We start from the raw sequence: 23,790 nt of genomic DNA on the forward strand, positions 1-23,790 counted from the left end.
CTAATTCAAACAGTGTAAGTTTTGCATGCATCTTTTCCAGTTTTTTCACATGTGTCTAAGGATGTATTTTCTCTTTACAAAAAATAAAAAATGGGGTCCTACTAGTAAGTTACTCATTCTGTGCTGCTTCTGAAGTGCTCTGGTTACAAATGGTTATGAAAGTAAGGCATCATGAGAAAGCCGAAGAGAGATTACATAACTCATTTTAAGTCTGGCTGACCTAACTTGGATTACTTTTCACTTCAGCAAAAGGCCACAAAGTACCTCCAACACACTAAAGTACAATTTATCTTAGGAAAGTCACAGGCTTTCTGACAGCCATGGGGTGGGTGTTTCAAAAGCCCCTGATGTTGTGTCGTGTTGTTTCACTGTTGGGTGCTCAGGTATTAACCGGGTATTAATCCAGTAGGAGGGGCCTAGGATGTCAAGGAACACGGAGGGTATGAAGTCAGTAAATCCCACAATCTTGGCAGGCAGAAATGGCTAATAAAACTTCTACTTCTCTGTGGTTTAACATCTTGTAGATAATATCGATAAACAGAAAGGCCAAGAGCAACTGACACACTGCGTTAAAACTTACTGGAGCACATACTTACAATCCCGTTAAAACTGACTCACAGAGGAGGTCCTGGGAACATTACTTAGTTTCTCTGGTTGCACAAAGAATATTCCTCTCAACTCTTCCTCCCACCTTCCTCAGGCCACGAGAGTACTCAGTTATACAAGTCTACTGACGCATTTATAAAGGTCTCAACATCGCACGATTTATGCCAGATTCAAACCTTCATTAAGCATCTCTCCCAACCAGGTGGGAGACTAATAGTTCCTATCGGAAGCATACATATCTTATTTTTGTCTAGCAACTTTATAGTTTTAAGGCATTTTTTTCACCTATTATTTCATGAGTTTCTTGGCCTCTGAAGAAAGGTAATTAAGAAAATCCACTCATTAAAGCAAGTGGCAATGTCCTCTCATTGAGCATAGCAAAGAGAAAAAAAATAAAAATAAAAACATTCCATCTCCTGATGAGTTACTTAATACCCAAACTAAAAATAATTATGGCAATATGGCAGTAGCCTGGAAATAAATAGCATGGCAAAGTTAACTTCATGAATCTTTTCAGTGTCGCAGTGAAAGTAGCATTATTCAACCCAAGATTTAGGACTGAATTGGGAGTCAATGATAGAGTGATATCACTGTGGAAGAACTTCAGTGTTTGCAGTGAACAAAAGTGTAGAATTGTCCAATGGGAATTATTTGAGGTTACTTTTTTCTATGTGTATATCCACATTTTGTCTGAGCAAGAAAATAAAGATGTTTTAAATAAAATTACAAAATAAACACTTCCTAGAAAACTATATAGCTGGAAAAAATATATAAACTCAACATTTTATTTTAGAAAATTAGGAAATCAGACTGGGTGTGGTGGCTTACACCTATAATCCCTGCATTTGAGAGGCTGAGGTGGGAGGATCACTTGAGCCCAGAAGTTCGAAACCAGCCTGGGCAACATGGCAAATCCTCATGTTCACCAAAGAAGAATAAAATTACAAAAAATTAACCAGGCATGGTGATGCGCTCCTGTAGTCCCAGCTACTCTGGAGGCTGAGGTGGGAGGTTTGTTTGAGCCTGCAAGGCAGAGGCTCCAGTGAGCCTCAGTGGTACTACTATACTCCAGCCTGGGCAACAGAATAAGACTTTGTCACAAAAAAAAAAAAAAAAAAAAAAAAAAAAAAAGAATAAGGAAATTACTTTTGCCCTATCTGTGTGCCCACCCCCTCCCAAAAAAGATAGATAAGGAAAGAAAAAAGGCTGTAAGACTGTCTTTAAAAATATTTTAAAAACTCATTTCATCTGGCTATTAGAGGTTATTTTCATTGAACAGGTTGTTAAGACATTGAACAACAGATTGTTAAAAAGTAAATGTGTTTGCTTTCTCAATATTTAACTTAATAAGTGGTGATTAACCAAAAATTCTCAATGCCCAACCTTTTTTGACGATAGTCAGACATGGCACTAGGTCAGCATGCGTACAAAAGCCTTAATTAGATACCAACTCATTAGCCAATCTTGCCAGAGCACGCTCCTTGGTTTACTTAGAAAAATAGTTTCATGCCAAGAAGCATGGAAGAGGTAAGATACTAGTTTTTTAAACAAACTTTTATTTATATATAACTTTACAAAGTGTTTATTTAAGGTCCCATGTGATTTCAGGAACACGAAAATGCATATTGCCTTCTCAGTTTTTTTTTTTTTTTGTTTGTTTGTTTGTTTTTTTTTTTTTTTTTGAGACAAGGTCTTGCTCAGTCACTAAGGCTAGAGTACAGTGGTGCAATCATAGCTCACTGCAGCCTTGACCTTCTGGGCTCAAATGATCACCCCACCTCAGCCTTCTAAGTAGCTGAGATACAGGCATAAGACACTGTGCCTGGCTGTCTCTCTTATTTTCTACAACTAAGAAAATAAAATGACTCCACATGACCATAAATTGATCAGAAAAGCTGTGTCAAAATAGTCACTCTTAGGGCCACTTAGAAAGAATGTAAACAGGTGAAGCTTTGCTTCTTGAGCAAATAATTTAATTAACAGTTCACCATGGCTAAAAAGCAGCACTCCCAAAACTGCAGAGATCTCGGAATCTTACTTACCTTTTCTTTCCTTCACCCTAAAATACATGAGAATTTGTCTTTTCTTTTGATATGAAATCATGGGAAATGGACAAGCATATGACTATTTTACAAACAAAAGAAGTCCACTCATGAAAACTTAGGCTGCATTCAAATGAGAACCTAAGCCACTGTTTTTGTAGAAATCAGAATTAGAAAACTGTACAAAGTTGTCGCATATTTTTAGAAAATTGAATACTTTTTAACGTCACTCCCACCGTTTCCAAATCATAGGTCAAGAGAAAGTACTAACAATCCAATGTACATACTGATTTTTAAATATGAATTATTTTTATTTTATTTTATTTTATTTTATGTAAAATGAACCTATGTCTACATGCGGGTCACATAGTTTCATTCCCTGATTCACGCCATTACTTTCACTCCAATCTGCTAACTATTAGTGAAACCCTGGGTCTGTAGACTCCCCTCGCTTAAGATAATCTGTCCTGTCCACCAATCCCGGCTCATCAAACTTGCTGAGTTACTAATCTTCCCTCTCCTTCACAAACTTCGCTGGAGCTCCATGCCTAAAGTATCAGGTCTTGGCTCTGTGCAGTGGCTCATGCCTGTAGTCTCAGCACTTCGGGAGGCAGAGTTGGTGGATTATTTGAGCCCAGTAGTCTGAGACAAGCCTGCGCAACACAGGGAGACTCCATGTCTACGTAAAATACAAAAATTAGCCAGGTGTGAGTTGCAGCTACTTGGGAGGCTGAGGTGGAAGGAACACTTGAACCCAGGAGGTCAAGGCTGCAGTGAGCCGTGACCGCACCACTGCATTTCAGCCTGAACAGCAGAGCTGAAAAATAAAAATAGTCTAAACACCCCTGCAAGGTTTTCAAGGGTCTCCACTTGGCATCCAACCTAATTGTTAAGCTCCCTGTACCTGAGCACTCTAGCCAAAGTAAATTTGGTGCTCATATCCACACACACTGTACTGGAGTGAATTCTCTGGCCTGAAATGCCCTTCCATCTGCTCATGAAGGAATTTCACTCATCCTTCAAGGTCTCAACCAAATACCACCTCCTCCGTGCAGTCTTCCGACATGCCTTTCAACAGTTCTATTAATGGCTCACTCTACTGAGTGCTTAATATATGTGTAAGGCCCTATTTAAGCACGAGCACATATTAGTTCACTTACACCTCATATTGATTCTAAAATAAACACATGAGTAAACAGAAAGAGAAGTAACCACCTCTCCTTAAAAATGAGCTTTCTGAGGCCAAGCGAGGTGGCTCACTCCTGTAATCCCAGCATTGTGGGAGGCCTAGGTGGGAGTAACATCTGAGGCCAGAAGTTCAAGACCGGCCTGGACAAAAATAGTGACACTACATCTCTACAAAAAATGTAAAAAGAAAAAAAAGCTTTCTGCCTGTATTCCCAGCTACTCAGGAGGCTAAGGTAGGAGGATTGCTTGGGCCTAGGACGCCAAAACCAACCTGGGCAGCACAGTGAGATTCTCTCTCAAAATATATAAATAAATTTTTAAAAATGAGATTTCTACATTCAAATGCCACAGTGAGAGTAAAAACAATGACTTACAAAAATGCAAGTTTCTTCCTGCAAGACATGATCTTCCCTTTAAAAAATACTGCATGTAACAGGCCGGGCACGGTGGCTCATGCCTGTAATCCCAGAACTTTGGGAAGCCAAGGTGGGCAGATCACCTGACCTCAGGAGTTCGAGACCAGCCTGGCCAACATGTCAATACCCCATCTCTACTACAAATACAAAAATTAGCTGGGCATGGTGGTGGGCACCTGTAGTCTCAGCTACTTAGGAAGCTGAGGCAGGAGAATCGCTTGAACCTGGGAGGCGGAGGTTGCAGTGAGCTAAGATCGCACCACTGCACTCTAGCCTGGGTGACAGAGCAAGACTCTGTCTCAAAAATAAATAAAATAAAATAATATGTAGTATGTAACAATGAACAAATATTACAGAAAACCGTATATATATTATATCACAGTCACCTTTACCTACCCTATGCTTGTTTTGGGGGTCTCTAACACAGCTCTGAGGGTGTGATTTTCCCTTCAATGTATGTGGGTGGTGGTGTGAAAAGTACAAGGATGATTTTTTAAAAACCTTCCCCACTGAACAAAAATGCCATTAGAAACTAAAAATACAATGGAAATACAACGCAACATTTATACCTGGGTTTTCTCTAAACAAACAACAGACAAATGCCTTAAGGAGGAAACAGGAAATTTTTATTAGAAACAGCTTTAGTCTAAGTCGTTTCACAAAGCAGTTCTGCACATTAGATGGATAAGGTCTCAGACACCCTTTTGTGTATGACTGGGAAGCATTAGGCCACATTTGAACATTTTCTGGCATGATGGGATGATCCTGTCTTCCCATCACCCCTCAACAGTAAGCTGAACAAAAACTCCGCACCCCCAACATCATTCTGTTGAACTCTATTATCTGGTTAAGAAACAGTAGTTGGGCGTAACCGAGACGTGATTACTTCAATCTTGTTCCCTCTAGCTTCACAGAGGAAACTTCTGGGTTTCTTCTCTTCTTTGATAACATGCTACCATCCAGGCTTTGATGCAAATGGTACAGTGAATTTGTTTTTTTAAGAATTTTTTTTTTTAATGCAATTCTAAGGAATTAAAGGAATGCAAGAAAATTCAAGCACTTTTCCAGGTTCCGTGGATCTCTTAAAATTTGATAGCCATATGGGCAAAGATTCATGGAAAAGCTGAATCTTACTTAATTGCTAGAGGACCATGTCAGCTGTGTGCAGACAGGAGGTACTTTCTGATCCAAATCAAGATGCATTCTCCTCTCCATGGTGACAAAGATTCCTTCAAATGGGAGGGAAGACACTGATTATGAATTCTCCTGATGACATCAAGGTGGCCAATTTTGCAGGGATGTTGCGCAGGTGGATATGATGGCTTTAATTACAACCCATCTTTATGTGAAGGGTAGGTACCACAGGAGGTTCACTGAGACAAACAGATCATGACCTCAAACACCTGTGGTAAGGCGAGGAGCTCTTGTTGACTCCCAACCCTGGATGTAGATAGGAATTGTACTGGGGAGTTTTCTTTTCTTTCTTTCACTGGGGAGTTTTCTTTCTTTCTCTTTCTTTCTTTTCTTCCTTTCTTTCCTTTTTTTTTTTTTTTTTTTTTAGACAAATTTTCACTGTGTCATCTAGGCTGGAGTGCAGTAGCATGATCACAGCTCACTGTAGCCTTGAGCTCTTGGACTCAAGCAATCCTCCTGCCTCAGCCTCCTGAGTAGCTGAGACTACAGGCATGTACCACCACGCCTCGTTAAGTTTGTATGCTTTTTTGTGGAGATAGAGTCTCTCTATGTTACTCAGGCTGGTTTCAAACTCCTGGGCTCAAGCAATCCTCCTGCCTCAGTCTCCCAAAGTCCTGGGTTACAAGCATGAGCCACCATGCCTGGCCAGGGAGCTTTTAAAAACACCAACCATTCCCTCCCCAAGTATTCTGATTCACTCAGTCTAGATAGAGCCTGGACATTGTATTTCAGAAAAGCTCCCTGTTTAAAGGCAGCCAGGACTAGGACCACTAAGCCAGATAACATTTCTTTGTATTCCTTCATCCTGGACTTCTTCACCCTTGGATTATCCTAACAGACTCCTCACTGAACTCTCTGATAAGCCTCACTCCTCCCTGCCCACAACACATCTATCTTACTTCAAGGATCCCCGAGCCACTGGGTTGGTTTTATGAAACACATATTTCATCATGTCACTTCCCAGCTTACAGTTCTTTAATGACTTTCCACTGCCTTTCAAATACAATCCGAAATCCTCAGTGAAGACCACAGTTTGGCATCTGCCTATCCACTCAGCTCTTGGAAGGCCTCCAAATGTAAGCTTGTTCCAGGCTTCCAAACTCCTTGGAGTTCTGAGGATATACCACACTGTCATACCTTAAGCCTTGGGTTCTCTCAAATAAATTTCCCCTTCTTCACTTCACCAACTTCTCACTTTTTAATTCATTTGTATATCCCTAAAGACAACTTTTTGCGCAAAGGAATTACAGGTAGCCTGGTTTGAAGAAAAAGAAAAAAAAATGTTACTATTTTCCTTTCTTTAAAGGCAGAGAATGACGACTTGAATCTTTCTCCTTGCAATTTAAAAAACCAAATGTTAGCTGGGCATGGAGACTCAGGCCTATAATCCCAGCACTTTGGGAGGCCAAGGCGGGCAGATCAGCTGAGGTCAGGAGTTAGAAACCAGCCCGGCCAACATGGCGAGACCCCATCTCTACTAAAAATACATAAATTAGCAGAGGCGGTAGTAGGCACCTGTAATCCCAGGAGGCTGAAGCAGAGAATTGCTTGAACCTGGGAGGTGGAGGTTGCAGTGAGCCAAGATGGTGCCACTGTACTCCATCCAGCCTGGACAACAGAGTGAGTCTCCCGTCTCAAAGAAACAAACAAAACAAATGTTAAAAATACACAACTGCCAAAGATTGGTTATCAGGAGTTATCTAGGTAAAACAAATTCCTAGTAAGGTTAAGGCAGACAACAGAATCCATATATTAATATTTATTAAACTCCAATGTTATCTAATCACAGTAAAGATTTTCACCAGCCACTGGCAGCATTCCTACCCTCAGGTACCTAAAAAAATTCCAAACATCTGCTATGCATAGTCTGGGAAAAAAGAAAAAAAAAAAAAAAAAACATGGAGCTTCTGGGAGACTGGTCAGTCACTAATTCAGTTTCTTAGGCTATCTGGCTTAACAAAACCTCACCCAAATCTATCGTTAGGTATATTATAGTACAGTCATAGGTTTAGCTAAAGTTAATCATCCTACATTATCCCCTTCACTATTTATTGATTGAACTAGGTGTACTGCCAGCAGCCCTCAGGGAAAAATCAAAGACACAAGTTCCTGTCTTGAAGCAGGAAGCCAAGTGGAAAGGAAATTCAGTAAAGTACAGCGTGTATAAGGATCGTCTATCCTCCACTTAGAAACGAATTGGTTTCCTAAGGGCTATTCTAAGGTCCACGTGTTTGCTAAGTCCCAAGTGTCCCTGTACAGGCAACATTAGTGAGTCCCCCTTTCATTGGTGAAAGCCAAACTCCTAACAATGTCCGCCACATCCTGCCTCCTGTCAGGACCCCGCCTGCTGCCCCATATCCCAGTGACTGATCCAGCCACACCCGCCTCCTCCCATGCCCTCTCCCCTGACACCTTTTTTGTTGTTGTTGAGATAGGGTCTCACTCTGTTTCCCAGGCTAGAGTGCAGTGGCACAGTCTCAGCTCACTGCAACCTCTGCTTCCCAGGTTCAAGCGATTCTCCTGCCTCAACCTCCTGAGTAGCTGTGACTGCAGGTGCCTGCCACAGCGCCTGGCTAATTTTCGGTTTCTTTTTATTTTTTTCCTTTAGTAAAGACGTGGCGTCACCATGTTGGCCAGGCTGGTCTTGGACTCCTGACCTCAAGTAATCCGCCTGCCCCAGTCTCCCACCCAAAGTGCAGATTACAGGCATGAGCCATGACACCTGGGCCCTCTCTCCCCATTTTCCTATTTTATTGTTTCTTCTTCCACAACACTTACTAGGTTTACTTTCTGTCTTTCCTCTTTGTAAGCTCCTCAAGGGCAAGCTTCTTTGTCTATTTTATTCTCTGATATATCCCAAGAACCTACAACCACACACAGTAGTTGCTCAATAAATATTACATAAAGAAATTAACAACAGGCCAGGTGTCGTGGCTCATGCCTGTAATCCCAGCATTTTGGGAAGCCGAGTCTGGCGGATCACAAGGTCAGGAGACTGAGACCATCCTGGCTAACATGGTGAAACCCCATCTCTACTAAAAATACAAAAAATTAGCCAGGCATGGTGGCGCATGCCTGTCGTCCCAGCTGCTTGAGAGGCTGAGGCAGAAGAATTGCTTGAACTCGGGAGGCGGAGATTGCAGTGAGCCAAGATCGCGCCACTGATACAGCCTGGGCAACAGTGCGAAACGCCATCTCAAAAACAAACAAACAAACAAAAATAAAACCACTCATACAATTTTTGTTCTAGTAAGAGGTGTTAATTTTTCTGGCCAGGATCCACCATAAGAAATACATTCTACATTGTAACATGGCACACACATACACATGTATGTACATGTATATAAATATAAACACACATTCATGCATATAAACACATGTCTGTATACATAACTATTTAAAAAAGTTTCAAACAAAACCTACAATAAGTCTTACATTTTTTTTTTTTTTTTTTTTTTTTTGAGACGGAGTTTCGCCTTGTTACCCAGGCTGGAGTGCAATGGCGCGATCTCGGCTCACCACAACCTCCGCCTCCTGGGTTCAGGCAATTCTCCTGCCTCAGCCTCCTAAGTAACTGGGATTACAGGCACGCGCCACCACGCCCAGCTAGTTTTTTGTATTTTTAGTAGAGACGGGGTTTCACCATGTTGACCAGGACGGTCTCGATCTCTCGACCTCGTGATCCACCCGCCTCGGCCTCCCAAAGTGCTGGGATTACAGGCTTGAGCCATCGCGCCCGGCCCCAGTCTTACATTTTTATATATTTTTAAATGCTGTGTTATCTACCAATGTGACCAGTTTGAAATGCATTATTCTCATGCATAGCTTTTCTCTTAAAAAAAGGAAATGAAGAACTTCTGTATAGTATGAAGAGGAATGTGATAAGGCATGGGAGTATGAAATCAGAGGTGGGAGGATATCCCTTCTTGCTAGTGGGCAAGTGGGGTCTGCCCGGTCCTAGTCTGTGCTCAGCCTTTATTTAAAGAAGCATTATGATCTTGGATATGAAACTGGATTGCAGGAGAGGGGATTCAGGGTAAGGGACCCCGAATGAAGTAAGAGGTAAGCTGGGAAGCAGAGGTGTTGGAGGAATGCACTCTGGATTTACCAGAACACAGCAAAAAAGCAGGAGCAGAAAGTGAGTTATCTCATGGATTGGATGGAAGCACCTTCTGAGCCTGGTTATGCAACGAGCAACCAACATTATTTCCTCAGTTGAGAAACAGCTTTGCATCTGGGTGCTCCGAGGTCCTTCTAATACTCTATCGATAGCAGAGGACAAAGCATTACTGTAGCAAGTCAGGAAAACAGATTCAGGAAAGAATCCACTGCCTAGTTAGGTAGCCCTAGGAAAATAATCTCTCTGGTCCTGTTGCTTCATCTGTAAAACCTGGGACTGCCATAGGCTTTGTAAACTCCCTAAGCGTTGACTCTAATATTTCCTTTACACCCATTTTACCTTCTCTCTAAGACAACCTCTAGAAGGAGTTCCATGACCACGGTTAATTTTCTAGATTTCTCATCAATTAGATGGAGACATTCTTCTTCCCTCAAAAAACTGGATCACTTGAAACTGCTGGGAGAGACCCCCAATTTTGTAAATTTACAGAAGTTTTCATTGCAAAAGCTAACGTTTCCAATTTGCCTTTTTTTTTTTTTTTTTTTTTTTTTTTTTTTTTTTTTTTTTTGGAGACAGGCTGACTGTGTCACCCAGCCTGGAGGAGGGCAGTGTTGCCATCTCACTGCAACCTCTGCTTCCTGGGTTCAAGGGATTCTCCTGCCTCACCCTCCCAAGTAGGTGGGACCACAGGCATGCACCACCACACCCGGCTAATTTTCGTATTTTTAGTAGAGATGGGGTTTCACCATGTTGGCCAGGCTGGTCTCAATTTTCACAACTCAAGTGATCCACCCGCCTCGGCCACCCAAAGTGTTGGGATCACAGGCGTGTGCCACTACTCCTGGTTCAATTTGCTTTTTAAGAGATCGACTTAATTGATTTGTCCCATGAAGCCTATGTTCATATTATAGAAAACACAAAACCAAAGATGTTTGCCTATGTACGTGTCTGTAGCCCTCTAAATTTCAATTTGAGAGGAAGAAATCACTTCAAGGTACAGAAAGCTCTTAAGAGTTTTACTTTCCTTATTGATCTTTCATGTTTGTACTTCTGTTACAGCAGCATGTTGTCTTCCAAAGAAGCCATGAATTGGGCGCTGAAATGCATCTTGGAGCTTTTCATCTTTTCTCTTTACACATGTGGAAGCTGATACGGAATTGAGGTGATTTGCTGAAGGGTCCAAAGCTACCCAGCTCTCATCCCCAGGTTAGAGCACTCCTTGCCTATTTCAACAGTGCCCTCACTTGTAAATCGCCATACTGTTTTCAGTCCTAGTAAGAAATGGAAGCTCTGGGGAATTTTCTTTTTAAGTTGCCTTTTTTTCTTTTATTCTGCTGCTCGAGGTTGGGAGACATACATATACAGCTTTCTAGTAAAGAACATTCCTAGAAACTATATAAAGGAGGGGAAAAGGACCCATTTTCCCTGCGATGTGATGACAACTTAATAGATGGTTTTACCTTGAAACTAGGAAACATCGGGAGACACACCCGGCAAGCCTATAACTGGGATTAAGCGCTGCAAGTGACACTTTAGCAATGTAGAAATTAAGTCAATTGAAATCCCCTTTGGGGATCATCTAGTTCAAGAGTTTGCAAAGTACTCTTTTTAACACATAAACCAGGAAAAGGCAAGTAGCTCACATCAAAATATGTGCTCTTCCCTGGCAAAGGCAACAGCTCTGGATTAATTTGAGCCCACGAGGGACATGGCTCTATCAGGCCCTCTAGCCTTGTGTTGATCCAGTTATTTCCGGGAACAGAAAATATCTCCCGACTAATCAAAAATTGGCACTTATTACCCAGCAAAAAGAGGTCAAACTGAAATGAAAATAAACTATTAAGGAAATGGATACTGAGTCATCACATCTTTCTATTTCATTTCAATCTGGGCAGGATAAAAATCAATCTCTGCTATACACACACACACACACACACACACACACACACATGTATCTGTATGTCTAGTATTCTATGTCAAATATTTATACATTTCAAACTATGCACTAAGAGCAGTGATTTGGAATAGCTTTTAAAATACAAAGTCCTTTGAAGATGATAACTGTATAGATTAAGATTTCAAGAAAGAAAAGTATCTAACTGATTAATATATTAAGGGTCCTTGTTTTTCTGAGTCTCTTTTTTTTTTTTTTTTTTTTTGTAAAATGAAGCACATGTTTTAAGATTATATAATCCATTTTCTCTTTAAACTTATTATTCAAGGCAAAATACCTGGTTACAAACCTAGAGTAACCCTGTCCCCATTATTAGAAGTTGGCATACAAATAAACTTTCTTTTACATATGTTAGCAAAGCTTATTCTACATATTTACTGTTTGCTGGCTTTTGCTTTATAGTTCCACCATAGCACAGGAAAACATAAAATAGTGTGCAAACAGCAGTGCTATAAAAACCTTGAATTAGAAATAAAGGGGACAGAAATAAAGGGGATAGCAAGAAGATCTATTTAAAAAACTGCTAGGCCAGGCACAGTGGCTCACACCTGTAATCCAGCACTTTGAGAGACCAAGGCCGGCGGATCACGTGATCGAGATCAAGAGCATCCTGGCCAACATGGTGAAACTCCGTCTCTACTAAAAATTCAAAAATTCGCTGGGCGTGGTGGTGCATGCCTGTAGTACCAGCTACCCCAGGAGGCTGAGACAGGAGAATCGCTTGAACCTGGAAGGCGGGAGGGTGCAGTAAGCCGAGATCACCCCACTGCACTCCAGCCTGGTGACCAAGCGAAACTTCGTCTCAAAACAAACAAACAAAAGTGCTCACCCATATTTTCATCTATTCTAACAGAAAAAAGAACATGAAGAAAATGAATGAAATATCAAGTTATCTTATCAAAGATCAATGACAATGAAAATACGGCAGGTACTGGTTGGGAGCATAAGCTATCTCCAGCCATTTCTATGTCAAACCTCAAAGAGGAAATACTATTCAATTAGACTCAGTTCTGTGCCAAAAGTATGAGAAAAAAATAAGACTTGCTATGTTCTAGGCGAGCTAAGGAATTATTTTCACTGATATTGCTTGGGACACCCAGCCCCCTAAACGAACACTAATGAATGACCAGAAATTAATCTAATGGTCAAATTTTGATCCAGGTTCCTATGAACAACTTAAGACTTTCATTTTGTTGCTGTCCTCATTTTCTTTACACATGCTGACCAGAATGGGCCTGAGGTTTCAGTCAACTCACATGTGACCCTGGACTAGTCACTGACCCTCCCCGCATCTCGGCTACCCCTCAGGAGAAAAAAGGCACTGGTTTTCCAGGCTGCCTCTGAAAAATTCTGGAACTTCCTATGAAATGACTTTTACGGATATCTAAGCATTGTATACAATGCCCTTTTCTGTGTTATACAATTTGAAAAAGGGAGTTGTATGGAGATTGGATCCCTTATGAGTTTATGGTTTCTCCAGAATCAGAAGGTAACGATCATTTCAGGATTTCAGCATCTTCTCTCTATTTTGTCACTTGAGTGTGACGAGGGACATAGCGTGGCTGTGGTGCGACTCCGTGTGTGGGCCACACGCCATTTCACCTCTGAGGTCTCTTCTTCCATGGCTTCCTAAGTGCTGCGAGCCTGGGAAACGCTACAACCCCAGGATGTGGAAAACTTCTGTCCCTTAGACATCCTTTAGAGACTCCTGTGAGGAGAAGGAAGGCGCCTTTCTGACAAGCTTCAGGAAGTGACCTCCAGTCCTCTCCGCAGGACACTCAAAGGTGGGGCAGGTCAGAGAACAAAATGTGGATGGGAGGTGCCAAAGGCATCTGAGGACTCAGGCTTCACTGACCTCAGCCTTCAAGGAGCTTTTGATTTTTCCCTGACAAGGGAAAGGGTAGACACCAAAAGGCACCAAGTAAAGAAATGTATAAAATGAAAATAAGCAGACTTTTCACAAGGAAAGTAAGTCTAATAGCAGAACAACAACAACAACAACAACAAAAAACCCCAAAAAACAACCAAAACACCCAAGGATGAATGATTAAGAGAATCTGACTTCCACTGTGTTTTGGCTTCACTTTAGAAGGATATAATAGTTCACTCTTTGGTGCCCAAATCTTTATTTCCTTAGAGGCAGGCATTCACATATTTTGAGTCACATTTTGGGGAAAAGTTTCTTTTAGAAATAATATTTGAAGGTACTTTCACTGAAGAAAGAATTATTTGGTACAGTCAATGCAAGCCACAGTTTTAGAAAATAGTATCCCAGAACGATCCCCCAAATGTTAAAGACAGAGCCCTACGTCTCCTCTCACTTGACTCCCCTCCATGGGGGTGACCCACAAAAAATCCGTCATTCCCTGACTCTTAACATTATAGCTCCCTACCTATGCCACACACCTCCCAGAAAATTGCAAAGTAACTGTAAGGCTCTTTAAGGGCCATACTAGAGAAGTCCGGCTGCTGCTTGAGAGACACTATAAAAATATACAGGCTAAACAGGAGGGCTTCTTCCTGTTCTCCATTAATTATGATGGCAAGGCAGAAATGTCCAGTGAAAAAAATGTTACAACAGAGTAGACCTAATTAGAGGGCCCCCAGAAGGAGTCTCCAGTTCTTATCACTGATCATGGTAATTCCTAACAATAACACAGGGTCCCACAGAAGGAAAAGTGCAGGCAGACAGAAGGAGCCCGTTCTCAGCTGGGAATCTAAACCCTTTTAAATTAACTGGATCTCTAACTAAGTTGAGGTTGAAAGAAAACACCACTGATGGCACTCATTCAATGTAGTAACCCGTTCCTATAAAACATACTTTGACCCTACAGCGGTCTTCCTTAAGAGAGGAACAGCACTCACCTCCTTCTGCATTCCTCCATATGCAAAGGTCACAGAGTCAGAAATAGAGACAATTGTGAAAGTGCTCCAGAAAAGCATTTCCTTCTAATTTCACAGCCATGGAAAAGAGGATCTTGGAATTGTGCTTTTTAAGACGCAGTGGATATTTATACTCTATGGTTGGACATTAGTTCACCTTGACTACAACTTATTGATTGATTGTGACAGAGTCTCACTCCGTCTCCCAGACTGGAGTGTAGTGGTGCGATCTGCAACTTCCACCTCCCAGATTCAAGCAATTCTCCTGCCTCAGCCTCCTGAGTAGCTGGGATTACAGGGATACACCATCACGTCCTGCTAAATTTTGTATTTTCAGTAGAGACAGGGTTTCACCATGTTGGCCAGATGGTCTCGAACTGCTGATCTCAAGTGATCCACCTGTCTTGGCCTTCCAAAAAGCCACCACGCCTGGCCAAAACAATCTATTTTTTAGTATCTTGAATGATGTACAGATTATTCCTTTGCATTATAGGCCCACAACTCCAAACTAGGAATTTGAGGGGCAGATCCTGATAAAATGAGCATTCTGAGAAAGTCAGAGATACAACTTAGTTTAGACATTAGTTCTCTCCCATTGGATCCCAACTCATGTAATTAAATCATTGGACTGTGCAAACATTACAAATGAAAATCAACTTTCTCCCGAGGTCTGCTTTATAATCTCAAGAAAAGGCTTATGTGGGTCTGGATGCCAGTCACACCATGGGACCAGGTTTTGCTATGATGTTCTAAAGCACTAAGAATTTAGTCTTTAATGATTTGGCAATAGCCAGGGAGGAAGGGGAAACATCTGAAGTTATTTTTATTTTTGTAAAAGTCTTCTGGCTGTACAGGGTGAATGGTGGGGTGGATCAAGTATTGTCTGGGGCCTTTCAGGGTCTTTTATTTTTGCATGGCCTCATTTCCGTCTTCCTGTTGCTAGGAAGGAGAGTGAAGCATGAGAAACTTGTGTTGACAATACTGGACCATCCTGTCCAGCATAAGGCTCTCTTCCAAAAGGTCCCATCCATTTTACCCACTGTACTCTGGATGCCCCCCATTCTTCTGGACCTGCATATTTTCAAATTGCGTATTTACCCGCCTAAGTCATAAAAATACCACTCTCATTTAACATTGCATCATGGCTTAAAATCTCCATGGGGACACCAAGGGAAACCCAAGTACTTATTTCTGTATTTGAAACCACCTCTTGGAATCTCACCAAGCCTCTGATTGGAGGGCATCTCACTGGGGCCTCCCATACCCCCTTTAATTCCTATAATAGTTCTAAAAATAAGAGTTTAAGTACTATATACATTTTTAAACTTGCTTCATGGTAATAGCTTGTTGAATAACAACACGTCTTTCTACTGGCCTGGTATATTTTCCATAATCACCCAAATACCTCTTTTAATGTAAAAATGCTCTTAAACTTTGCTTAGTCTTTGCTTTCTGAACTACAGTACTAAACAACAAGCAAGCAAACAAAGGCTTTGGATTGAAGTGTAACCTGTCTTCCAGGTTTACTCCAGAATCCTAAGAAAATCCTTCACTCTTTCCAGTGCATTAAAATTTGAAACATGGCCTTCATAATTAGCAATAGTTAATTGCTCAACTATTCACTGTTTAAGGAATGAGTGGTATTCTTCATTAAATCTGCAATTGCGAAGTTATGACACAAGTCACCAAAACCACTTTTCTCACCCAGTCTAGGGAAAGATTTAAGTTGGAAACTATTTATCCCCCGTCCCCCTTTTGAACTTTCAGGCTGTTTGGTGTCTGGTGTTACTCTTTGTGAATTAAAATAAGTATTTGTCAAAAGCAAACTTTTCAAAACAGCCGGGAGAGAAAGTCAGTCTGCCATGCTTCATTTTAAACTCTGAACAGTAGTGCTAATGCAAAAAGTATGCATCTGCGCTCAGGCCACGCTGTAAATCTGGCATGCCACAATAAAAGTGAATACATGCAATCGCCAACATTTTCTCAGAAAATGTCTTGAAATAACTTTTGTACACACATCTGCTAACCATTTAACACTGGTTCCCCAGGACTTTAGTTCTTCGATTAGAGGGGCTGCTGCCTTACAGGGCACCCCTCTGACCATCTGCTGCCGTCTGCAAGCCAAGATGGCACCTCCATTAATTCCACACTTATGGTCTGCAAATTATCTCTGCCGAGGGCCAGCCTGTAGTCCAGATGGATGGCGAATTAGTCAACCTCTTGGAGCTGCTGATAGATTTACATTCAGAGGGCTGCAGTCTGCTGAGCTATTATTTTCCCTCATCCCTTCAGCAAACAGAATTTTGGAGGAAAAAAATGTAATTTGAGACCCAGTATTCGGCCTTCTCCTGAGCTGTAATTTTTTTTTTTCCAAATACATCATCAATGCCACCAGCCTAGGCTGCATTCCTCTATCTCACCAATAATCCCTGAATCAACCTCTGAATCCTGAGAATAAACCCATTTGCTCACCCATGTTGGATGTAAAAAGACTCACTCAAAGCAAGACTGGGGATGAGGAAAGGTGGGGACTGGGGCGAAGTTTTCAGCTCCACAATGCAAATTAATGACTGCAAGCAGGGGTTTCCTTCTGCAGTGATTAGCATACACTGGATATTTATTAACATCTGGAACAGGCACCCTGCTAATCACTTTACTTGCATGAACTCATCAGATCCTCACAACCTCCTCGTGTGGAGGTAATACAGTTATCACCCCTTTGCTGCAGATGAAAAAGGCACAGTGAGGTCCTGTCGCTGCCCAAGTTCACCCAACTAGCAGGCCACAGACCAGGATCAGACCCCACCAGCCTAACCCCGTGTCCCCTCTCACTTCCCTCGCTCGATCCAGGACCTGTGCGCTGAAGGACGCTCTGGGACGCAGAAAACTACACGCAGCAGGGTCGCTTTGCTGCGGAGAGAAGGGGTGCGCCTCCTTCAAAGGGATCAAAGGCTCGGCCCAGGACGCTGTAGGTGGGAACAAGGACAGGGAGTAGGAAAGGCTTCCAAGAAGCTGTCGCCTCGTTACGAAAATAGTCGAGTCGGGCCGCGAGCTTCCTTCCTCTCTCCGGCCCAGGAACTCGCTCCTCAGGCTCCTTGTTGGGGTCAAGGGTGTGGACATCTCCAAGGGGGCAATTCAGGGACACGATTCAGCGACCCAACTCCAAAACAAACAAACAAACAAACCTGTATTTTTTTTTTTTTTTTTTCTAGCAGGAACTCCTTTTGCAAGCCACGGGGCTTGCTAAAGTACCCCAACACTCTCCAGGTACCCGCAGCCACCAAAGCGAGACTTCCCTGGCCAGGTCTGAGTTACTTCCCAGCGTTTAAAGTATCTGACCCAAAAATGGTTGAAAAGAAAAACAAGTTTTTGGTGAACTGACTTTCAAGCAGTGATGAAAAGAAAAAAAAAAAAAAAAATTCCAAGCGCCACTAGCGTCTAAAACATTCCCACACAGTAAACCCTCCGGGAGTGCAAGCTGATTTTGGACTAGCCTGGGGAATGACAGGAGGTGAGCCCGAGCGCTGGGCAGTCCCCAAAGGAAAGGAAAGTAAAAGGCAGTGTCGCCACACCCCTCCAGCCAGAGCCCCGAGCCCCCCGCCTGGCTCTAGCAGGAACATGAACCAGGGCTTCCCTTCTAGGGTTGCGGCCGATCTGGAGTCCGTCTGGCGCGCTGGCCCGCGGTCCCAGGCAAAACGTAGTCAAGGGTTACTCCTTCAAAATTCAAACTCCCTCCTCAAACTGCGAGTCCTGCTATCCCCACACCACCTCCAAGAAACTCCGGAGACTCCGGAGAAAGCATTTCAAGAACACAGAAGAGGCACCAACTTGACAAGGCGACGTGACACTTTCTCGCGGCGGGTCCCCTCCGCAGCCGGCTCCCGCGGCCGACCAGACGGCAAGGCGCAAGTCTAGCTTACGTGTTAGGATCATTGTGTCCGGCTTCTTTCTGCACATCAAGCGCGGCGGGCGGCGGCGGCAGCGCAGTGGGGAAATCGAGGCTGGCCGAGGCGGCTCGGCTCCCGCGTCGGGACCCACGGCGGCACCCGGGACGTGCACCCTGGCGGTCCTCAGCGCATCCTTGCTCGCCGCTCCCTGCCCCTCGCCACAGCCCCAGAGAGAAGGCGGGGTTTTCTAAAGATCGAAACCGGGGTCGCTCAGGGAGTTGGGCGAGAAGTCCGGGAGCCGGCGCTCCTGCAACCGGGAGGTGCGGCCATGGCCAAGCAAGGAGGGAAGCGCCCTCGCTCCGGTAGCCAGAGCGCACTGTCTCCCACGCGCCCTGCCTGCCTCGCCCTCCCGCTGGGCCACCCCTCGAGGGGCGGGGCCAGGCCGGGGCCCCGCCCCGCCCCGCCCCTTGGCAAGGGTCGCGAGCCTCGGGGACGGGCGGTTCTCCGGCCCCGCCCGACTCCCAGGCTCCGCCCCGTCCGCGCCTCCTCCCCGCGGCCTCAGCCTCAGGCCGCCCCCTAGCCCCGCCCGTCCCCAGGCCCCGCCCCTCCCCAGCCCCGCCCCTCTGCCCGGGACCGGCGCCTACTCAGCCCAAGGCTGGAATGTTCCACCCACCCACCCCCGGCCTCCACGTCCGCAGCGGGAAGCGCCTAAAAGTCGCCAACTACGGGCCCCGGGTGCAAAGGCAAAGGTCACAAGGCATTTACTTGGCGGAGGTCTCCTGGCTGGAACCTAGTAGGCCTTGCGCTTTCCCTCTTTTTTTGGTACCTCTGCGCATTTTTTACCTGTCTTTTACTCTGGCTAGAACCGCGTAAATTTGCAGGAACGGAGTGGGAGCGGAGAGGGGGAGGGATGGTCAGTGTTTCCAGATCTGTGAAAACGGGAGAAGAGTACCTATCCCTTGGACATTGGTGATTTATTGCTAATACCTGCATGGGTACGGAACGAATGTAGGTGATAAATACTGCCTTAGAGGAATTGAGTTTTCACTCAGCACGTGCTGGGGGGCACAGCATGTGTTTCTCAAACTGGCTCTTGGGCCGCAATCGAATGCAGCTCCTGGAACTGTCCTTGGCGGGCGCCTGATTGCAGAATTCTAATCTTTGATGGTGAGAATCTTCAATTTTTACAAGCTCTCAGGTCATTCTGATCGCCTGTAGTTTGAGGGCCCCTGATGTAATAGGAAGCCTGATATTAAAACATCACAACTAAATACAGTTACAGTAAGATTCTTAAAAATCCAGAACGGGGCCGGGCATGGTGGCTCACGCCTGTAATCCCAGCACTTTGGGAGGCCAGGGCGGGCGGATCACGAGGTCAGGAAATCGAGACCAACCTGACCAACATGGTGAAACCCCCATTTCTACTAAAATACAAAAAAATTAGCTGGGAGTGGTGGTGCTTGCCTGTAGTTCCAGCTACTCAGGAGGCTGAAGCAGGGGAATCCCTTGAACCCAGGAGGCGGAGACTGCAGAGAGCCAAGATCACGCCACTGCACTCCAGCGTAGCAAACAGGGCAAGACTCCTTTAAAACACACACACACACACACACACACACACACACACACACAAAGGTGCACCTTCAAACATACTAATGAATCTTATTTGTTAAAAATTCAAACCTTAGGCCGGGCACAGTGGCTAACGCCTGTTACCCCAGCACTTTGGGAGGCTGAGGCGGGAGGCTCACGAGGTCAGAAGATCGAAACCATCTTGGCTAACATGTTGGAACCCTTTCTTCAGTAAAAATACAAAAAAAAAAAAAAAAAAAAAATTAGGCGGGCCTGGTGGCATGCACCTGTAGTCCTGGCTACTCCAGAGGGTGAGGCAGGAGAATAGCTTGAACCGAGGAGGCAGAGGTTGTGGTTAGCAGTGATCACCAACCACTGCACTCCAGCCTGGGTGACAGAATAAGACTGTGTCAAAAAAAAAAAAAAAAAAATCAAACCTTAAAAATATAGATATTCTAAGTATCTCCCCTCCAAATACACCAATTCTCAGAATAAGTTCTTAATGTTTTGTATTTGCTGGTTAAAGTTGTATTCTAATTTAATTAGATTGCCAGGAGTCTTTTTATTTCACTTAGCATTCATCTTTCCAGAATAAAACAGGCTAACCTTCTCTTTTTATTCAAGTCCCATTGCTCTCTCCTTGATTATTGATGTTACTGTCCCTGGATCTTTTCTAATTTCATTACATCTTTCTGGAGATTGTGTTATGTAGTTTGCTTTCATATAATAATACTAATAATAACTCCAAAATCCTTTCTCTTGGTGATGCATTGGTTTGCATTTGGCCTTCCCTGAATCTCATCTTCTTCCATTCTTTGGCCTATTGACACAGCCTATGACAAAGGCCAAGCCCCAATTTTTATAGCTTTAATTCCACTCTTCTTGGACATGCTACATTTTGAAAACTACTTCACTAAAGAGAATAGTGGTTGAAAGCAGGACTTCTAGAGCAGGCCCCTTACTAGTTTTCTAATACGTTATTTATTTGACAATTTCAACTTTTATTTTAGATTCAGGGGGTGAATGGTGCTGAGGTTTGGAGTGCGATTGGTCCTGTCACCCAGGTACTAAGCAGAGTATCTAATAATTTTTCGACTCTTTCTGCCTTTCCTCCCTCTCTCTCCCGTAGTTCCCAGTGTCTACTGTTGCCATTTTTATGTCCATGAGTACTCCCACTTATAAGTGAGAACACGGAGTATTTGGTTTCCTCTTCCTGTGTTAATATGCTTGGCATAGTGGCCTCCAGCTGCATTCATGTTGCTGTAAAGGACATGATTTCATTCTTGTTTTTGAGACAGAGTCTCGCTCTGTTGCCCAGGCTGAAGTGCAGTGGTGAAATCTCAGATCACTGCAGCCCAAAGTCTGTGCATACCACACTCAAGACAAGAGGATGCCAGGCCTAAGCAATCCTTCCACCTTAGCCTCCCAAGTAGCTGGGACTACAGGTGGGTGCCACCACGTCTGGCTAATCTTTGTATTTTTTGTAGAGACAGGGTTTTGCCATTTTTCCCAAGCTGGTCTTGAACTCCTGGGCTCAAGCAATCCACCAGCCTTGGCCTTCCAAAGTGCTGGGATTACAGGTGTGAGCTGCTGCACCTGGCCTGTTTCATTCTCTTTGTGTGTGTGTGTGTGTGTGTGTGGCTGTGTAGTTCAATATGTTATTTAGCTTCTCAAAACTTCAGTTTCATCTTTAAAAAAGAAGGTTGTTATAGTGCATACCTCATGGGGGTTTTATGAGGCTTGAATTAAATAATGTACATAAGTGCTTAACACATAATAAGCATTCAATATTGTTAGTCACTATTTAACTGTTAACAGGGAAACCCTAATGTACTAAGCTGAAAGGTTTTTTCCAGAAGCTCTATAATTTTATATTTTTATATCAAATCTCTCAAATTTTAGATGCTGGTAACTAATTTAAAAAAATGGAAACCCATTCCACTTAATTTTAACTTTGGGCTTTATTTATCCCTATGGCAACCAATCTAAACCTGCCCTAGTGATATGAGCCAGGCAATCTCTTTGGAAATTGATATCTCTCCATGAGGAACGAACGGACTCCTCTGCACTTGGAAAATGTTATAATTTGTGTTCAATGCAGCATTGCAAAATTACTGAGGAGATAATTTTTATTTGTAACGTTCAAAGGGCATATGACAAAGAATAGAAAGTTTTGAAAATAATTTTAAATGATGTTCAATTAAGGAAAGTAATTAAGTTAGAAATTGAATGGCTGTCCTTAAAACATTCATTTATTTTTAAGCTTTAGTGACCCCAATCTGACTTCTCCCCACACCCCCACTCTCTACCCTACCTGGTATTTAGCCTTTTCAGAATTTGTCAAAACCCAAATGCTAGAGTGTAGGATGGAGAGAGAGGAGAAGAATAAAGGTCTTAGGCAGCAATATTAATTCACCCTCATTTAATTTTAACTGGAGTATGTCTCTTGTTCACTCAGACCTTCTTTTGACTACAACTTTGAACAATGAAAGTTCAAAATATGGGGAAAATATAAATGTAGTTGCCCAGTGATATTTTTAAGAGGGAGAAGCTGGGCACAGTAGCTCATGCCTGTAATCTCAGCACTTTGAGAGGCCAAGGTGGGAAAATCATAAGCCCACAAGTTTGAGACCAGCCTGGGCAACATAGGGAGATCTCATCTCTACAAAACATTAAAAAAAAAAAATTATCTGGACATGGTGGTGTGTCTGTGTTCTCAGCTGCTTGGGAGGCTGAGGCAGGAGGATTGCTTGAGCCTGAGTAGTTGAGGCTGGAATGAATTGAAACTGCTACTGCATTCCAGCCCGGGCCACAGAGCCAGACCCTGTCTCAAAAAAAAAAAAAAAAAAAAAAAAAGAAAAAAAAAAGAGAGAGTCTGATAGTCTGTTCCTGTGAAAAGTAAAACATTGTGATCACTTTTTATTTCATAAAAGCAACCAGGCTACTTTCCCATTGAGTTAGCCATTTAAATAAATGGCATGGCAAAATACACATAATATAAAATGTACCATTTTAACCATTTTCAAATGTACAATCTAGTAACATTAAGTGCAGTGCATCCACATTATTGTGTGAAGATCACCATTATTCATCTCCAGAACTTTTTTATCATCCCCAACTGAATCTCAACAATGAACACCCATTATCCCTTTTCCCTAACCCCTAGTAACTATTACTCCACTTGCTGTCCCTAGGAATTTGACTATTTTAGATATGTCCTATAGGTAGAATCATCCAACACAAAAGTTGCCCTTTTGTGTCTGGCTTATACTGGGTAAATATTTTCTTTTCTTTTAAGTCTATATATCTATATCGATTTCTATTTCTATCTGTATATTTTTCAAGACATGATCTTGCTCTGTTGCCCAGGCTGGAGTGCAGTGGTGTGACTGTCGCTAACTGCAGCCTCCAACTCCGGGGCTCAAGTGATCCTCCCACTTCAGCCTCTCAAGTACTTAGGACTACAAATGTATGTCATCATGCCTGGCTAATTTTTGTATTGTTTGTAGAGACGGGGTCTCATCATGTTGCCCACACTGTTCTTGAACTCTTGGGCCCAAGTGATTTGCTTGCCTCTGCCTTCCAAAGCGCTGGGATTACAGGTTGAGCTACCTCGCCGGCCAACTTTTTTTTTTTTTTTTTTAATGAAGCATTTTGTCGTTTCTTTTGTTGTTTCTGCTGTTGTTTGTTTGCTTTTTAGGTGAAGTCTCATTCTGTCGCCAGGCTGGAGTGCAGCGGTGTGATCTCAGCTAACTGCAACCTCCACCTCCTGGGTTCAAGCAAATCTCTTGCCTCAGCCTCCCAAGTAGCTGGGACTGCAGGTGTGTGCTACCATGCCCAGCTAATTTTTGTATTTTTAGTAGAGACGGGTTTTTGCCATGTTAACCAGGATGGTCTCAATCTCTTATCCTCGTGACTCACTCGCCTCAGC

The 23,790-nt window shown here is 43.2% G+C and overlaps 1 protein-coding gene across 7 annotated transcripts in view; it reads right to left on the bottom strand.

Annotated features, from left to right (window-relative positions):
• The window catches only part of DLC1 (DLC1 Rho GTPase activating protein), a 523,653-nt gene that overhangs the window by 32,796 nt on the left and 467,067 nt on the right, over positions 1-23,790 (bottom strand). The window contains exon 1 of one of the 7 annotated variants that reach the window (XM_010346084.3): positions 18,324-18,686. The exons of the other annotated variants lie outside the window; for them this stretch is intronic. Coding sequence (XP_010344386.1) covers positions 18,324-18,360 — 37 coding nt within the window. The 5' untranslated portion in view covers positions 18,361-18,686. Of the gene's footprint in view, positions 1-18,323; positions 18,687-23,790 lie in introns of those variants that run through there. 7 annotated transcript variants of the gene reach the window in all.

The sequence above is a fragment of the Saimiri boliviensis genome, chromosome 13, assembly GCF_048565385.1.
Source record: "Saimiri boliviensis isolate mSaiBol1 chromosome 13, mSaiBol1.pri, whole genome shotgun sequence".
NCBI lineage: Eukaryota > Metazoa > Chordata > Mammalia > Primates > Cebidae > Saimiri > Saimiri boliviensis.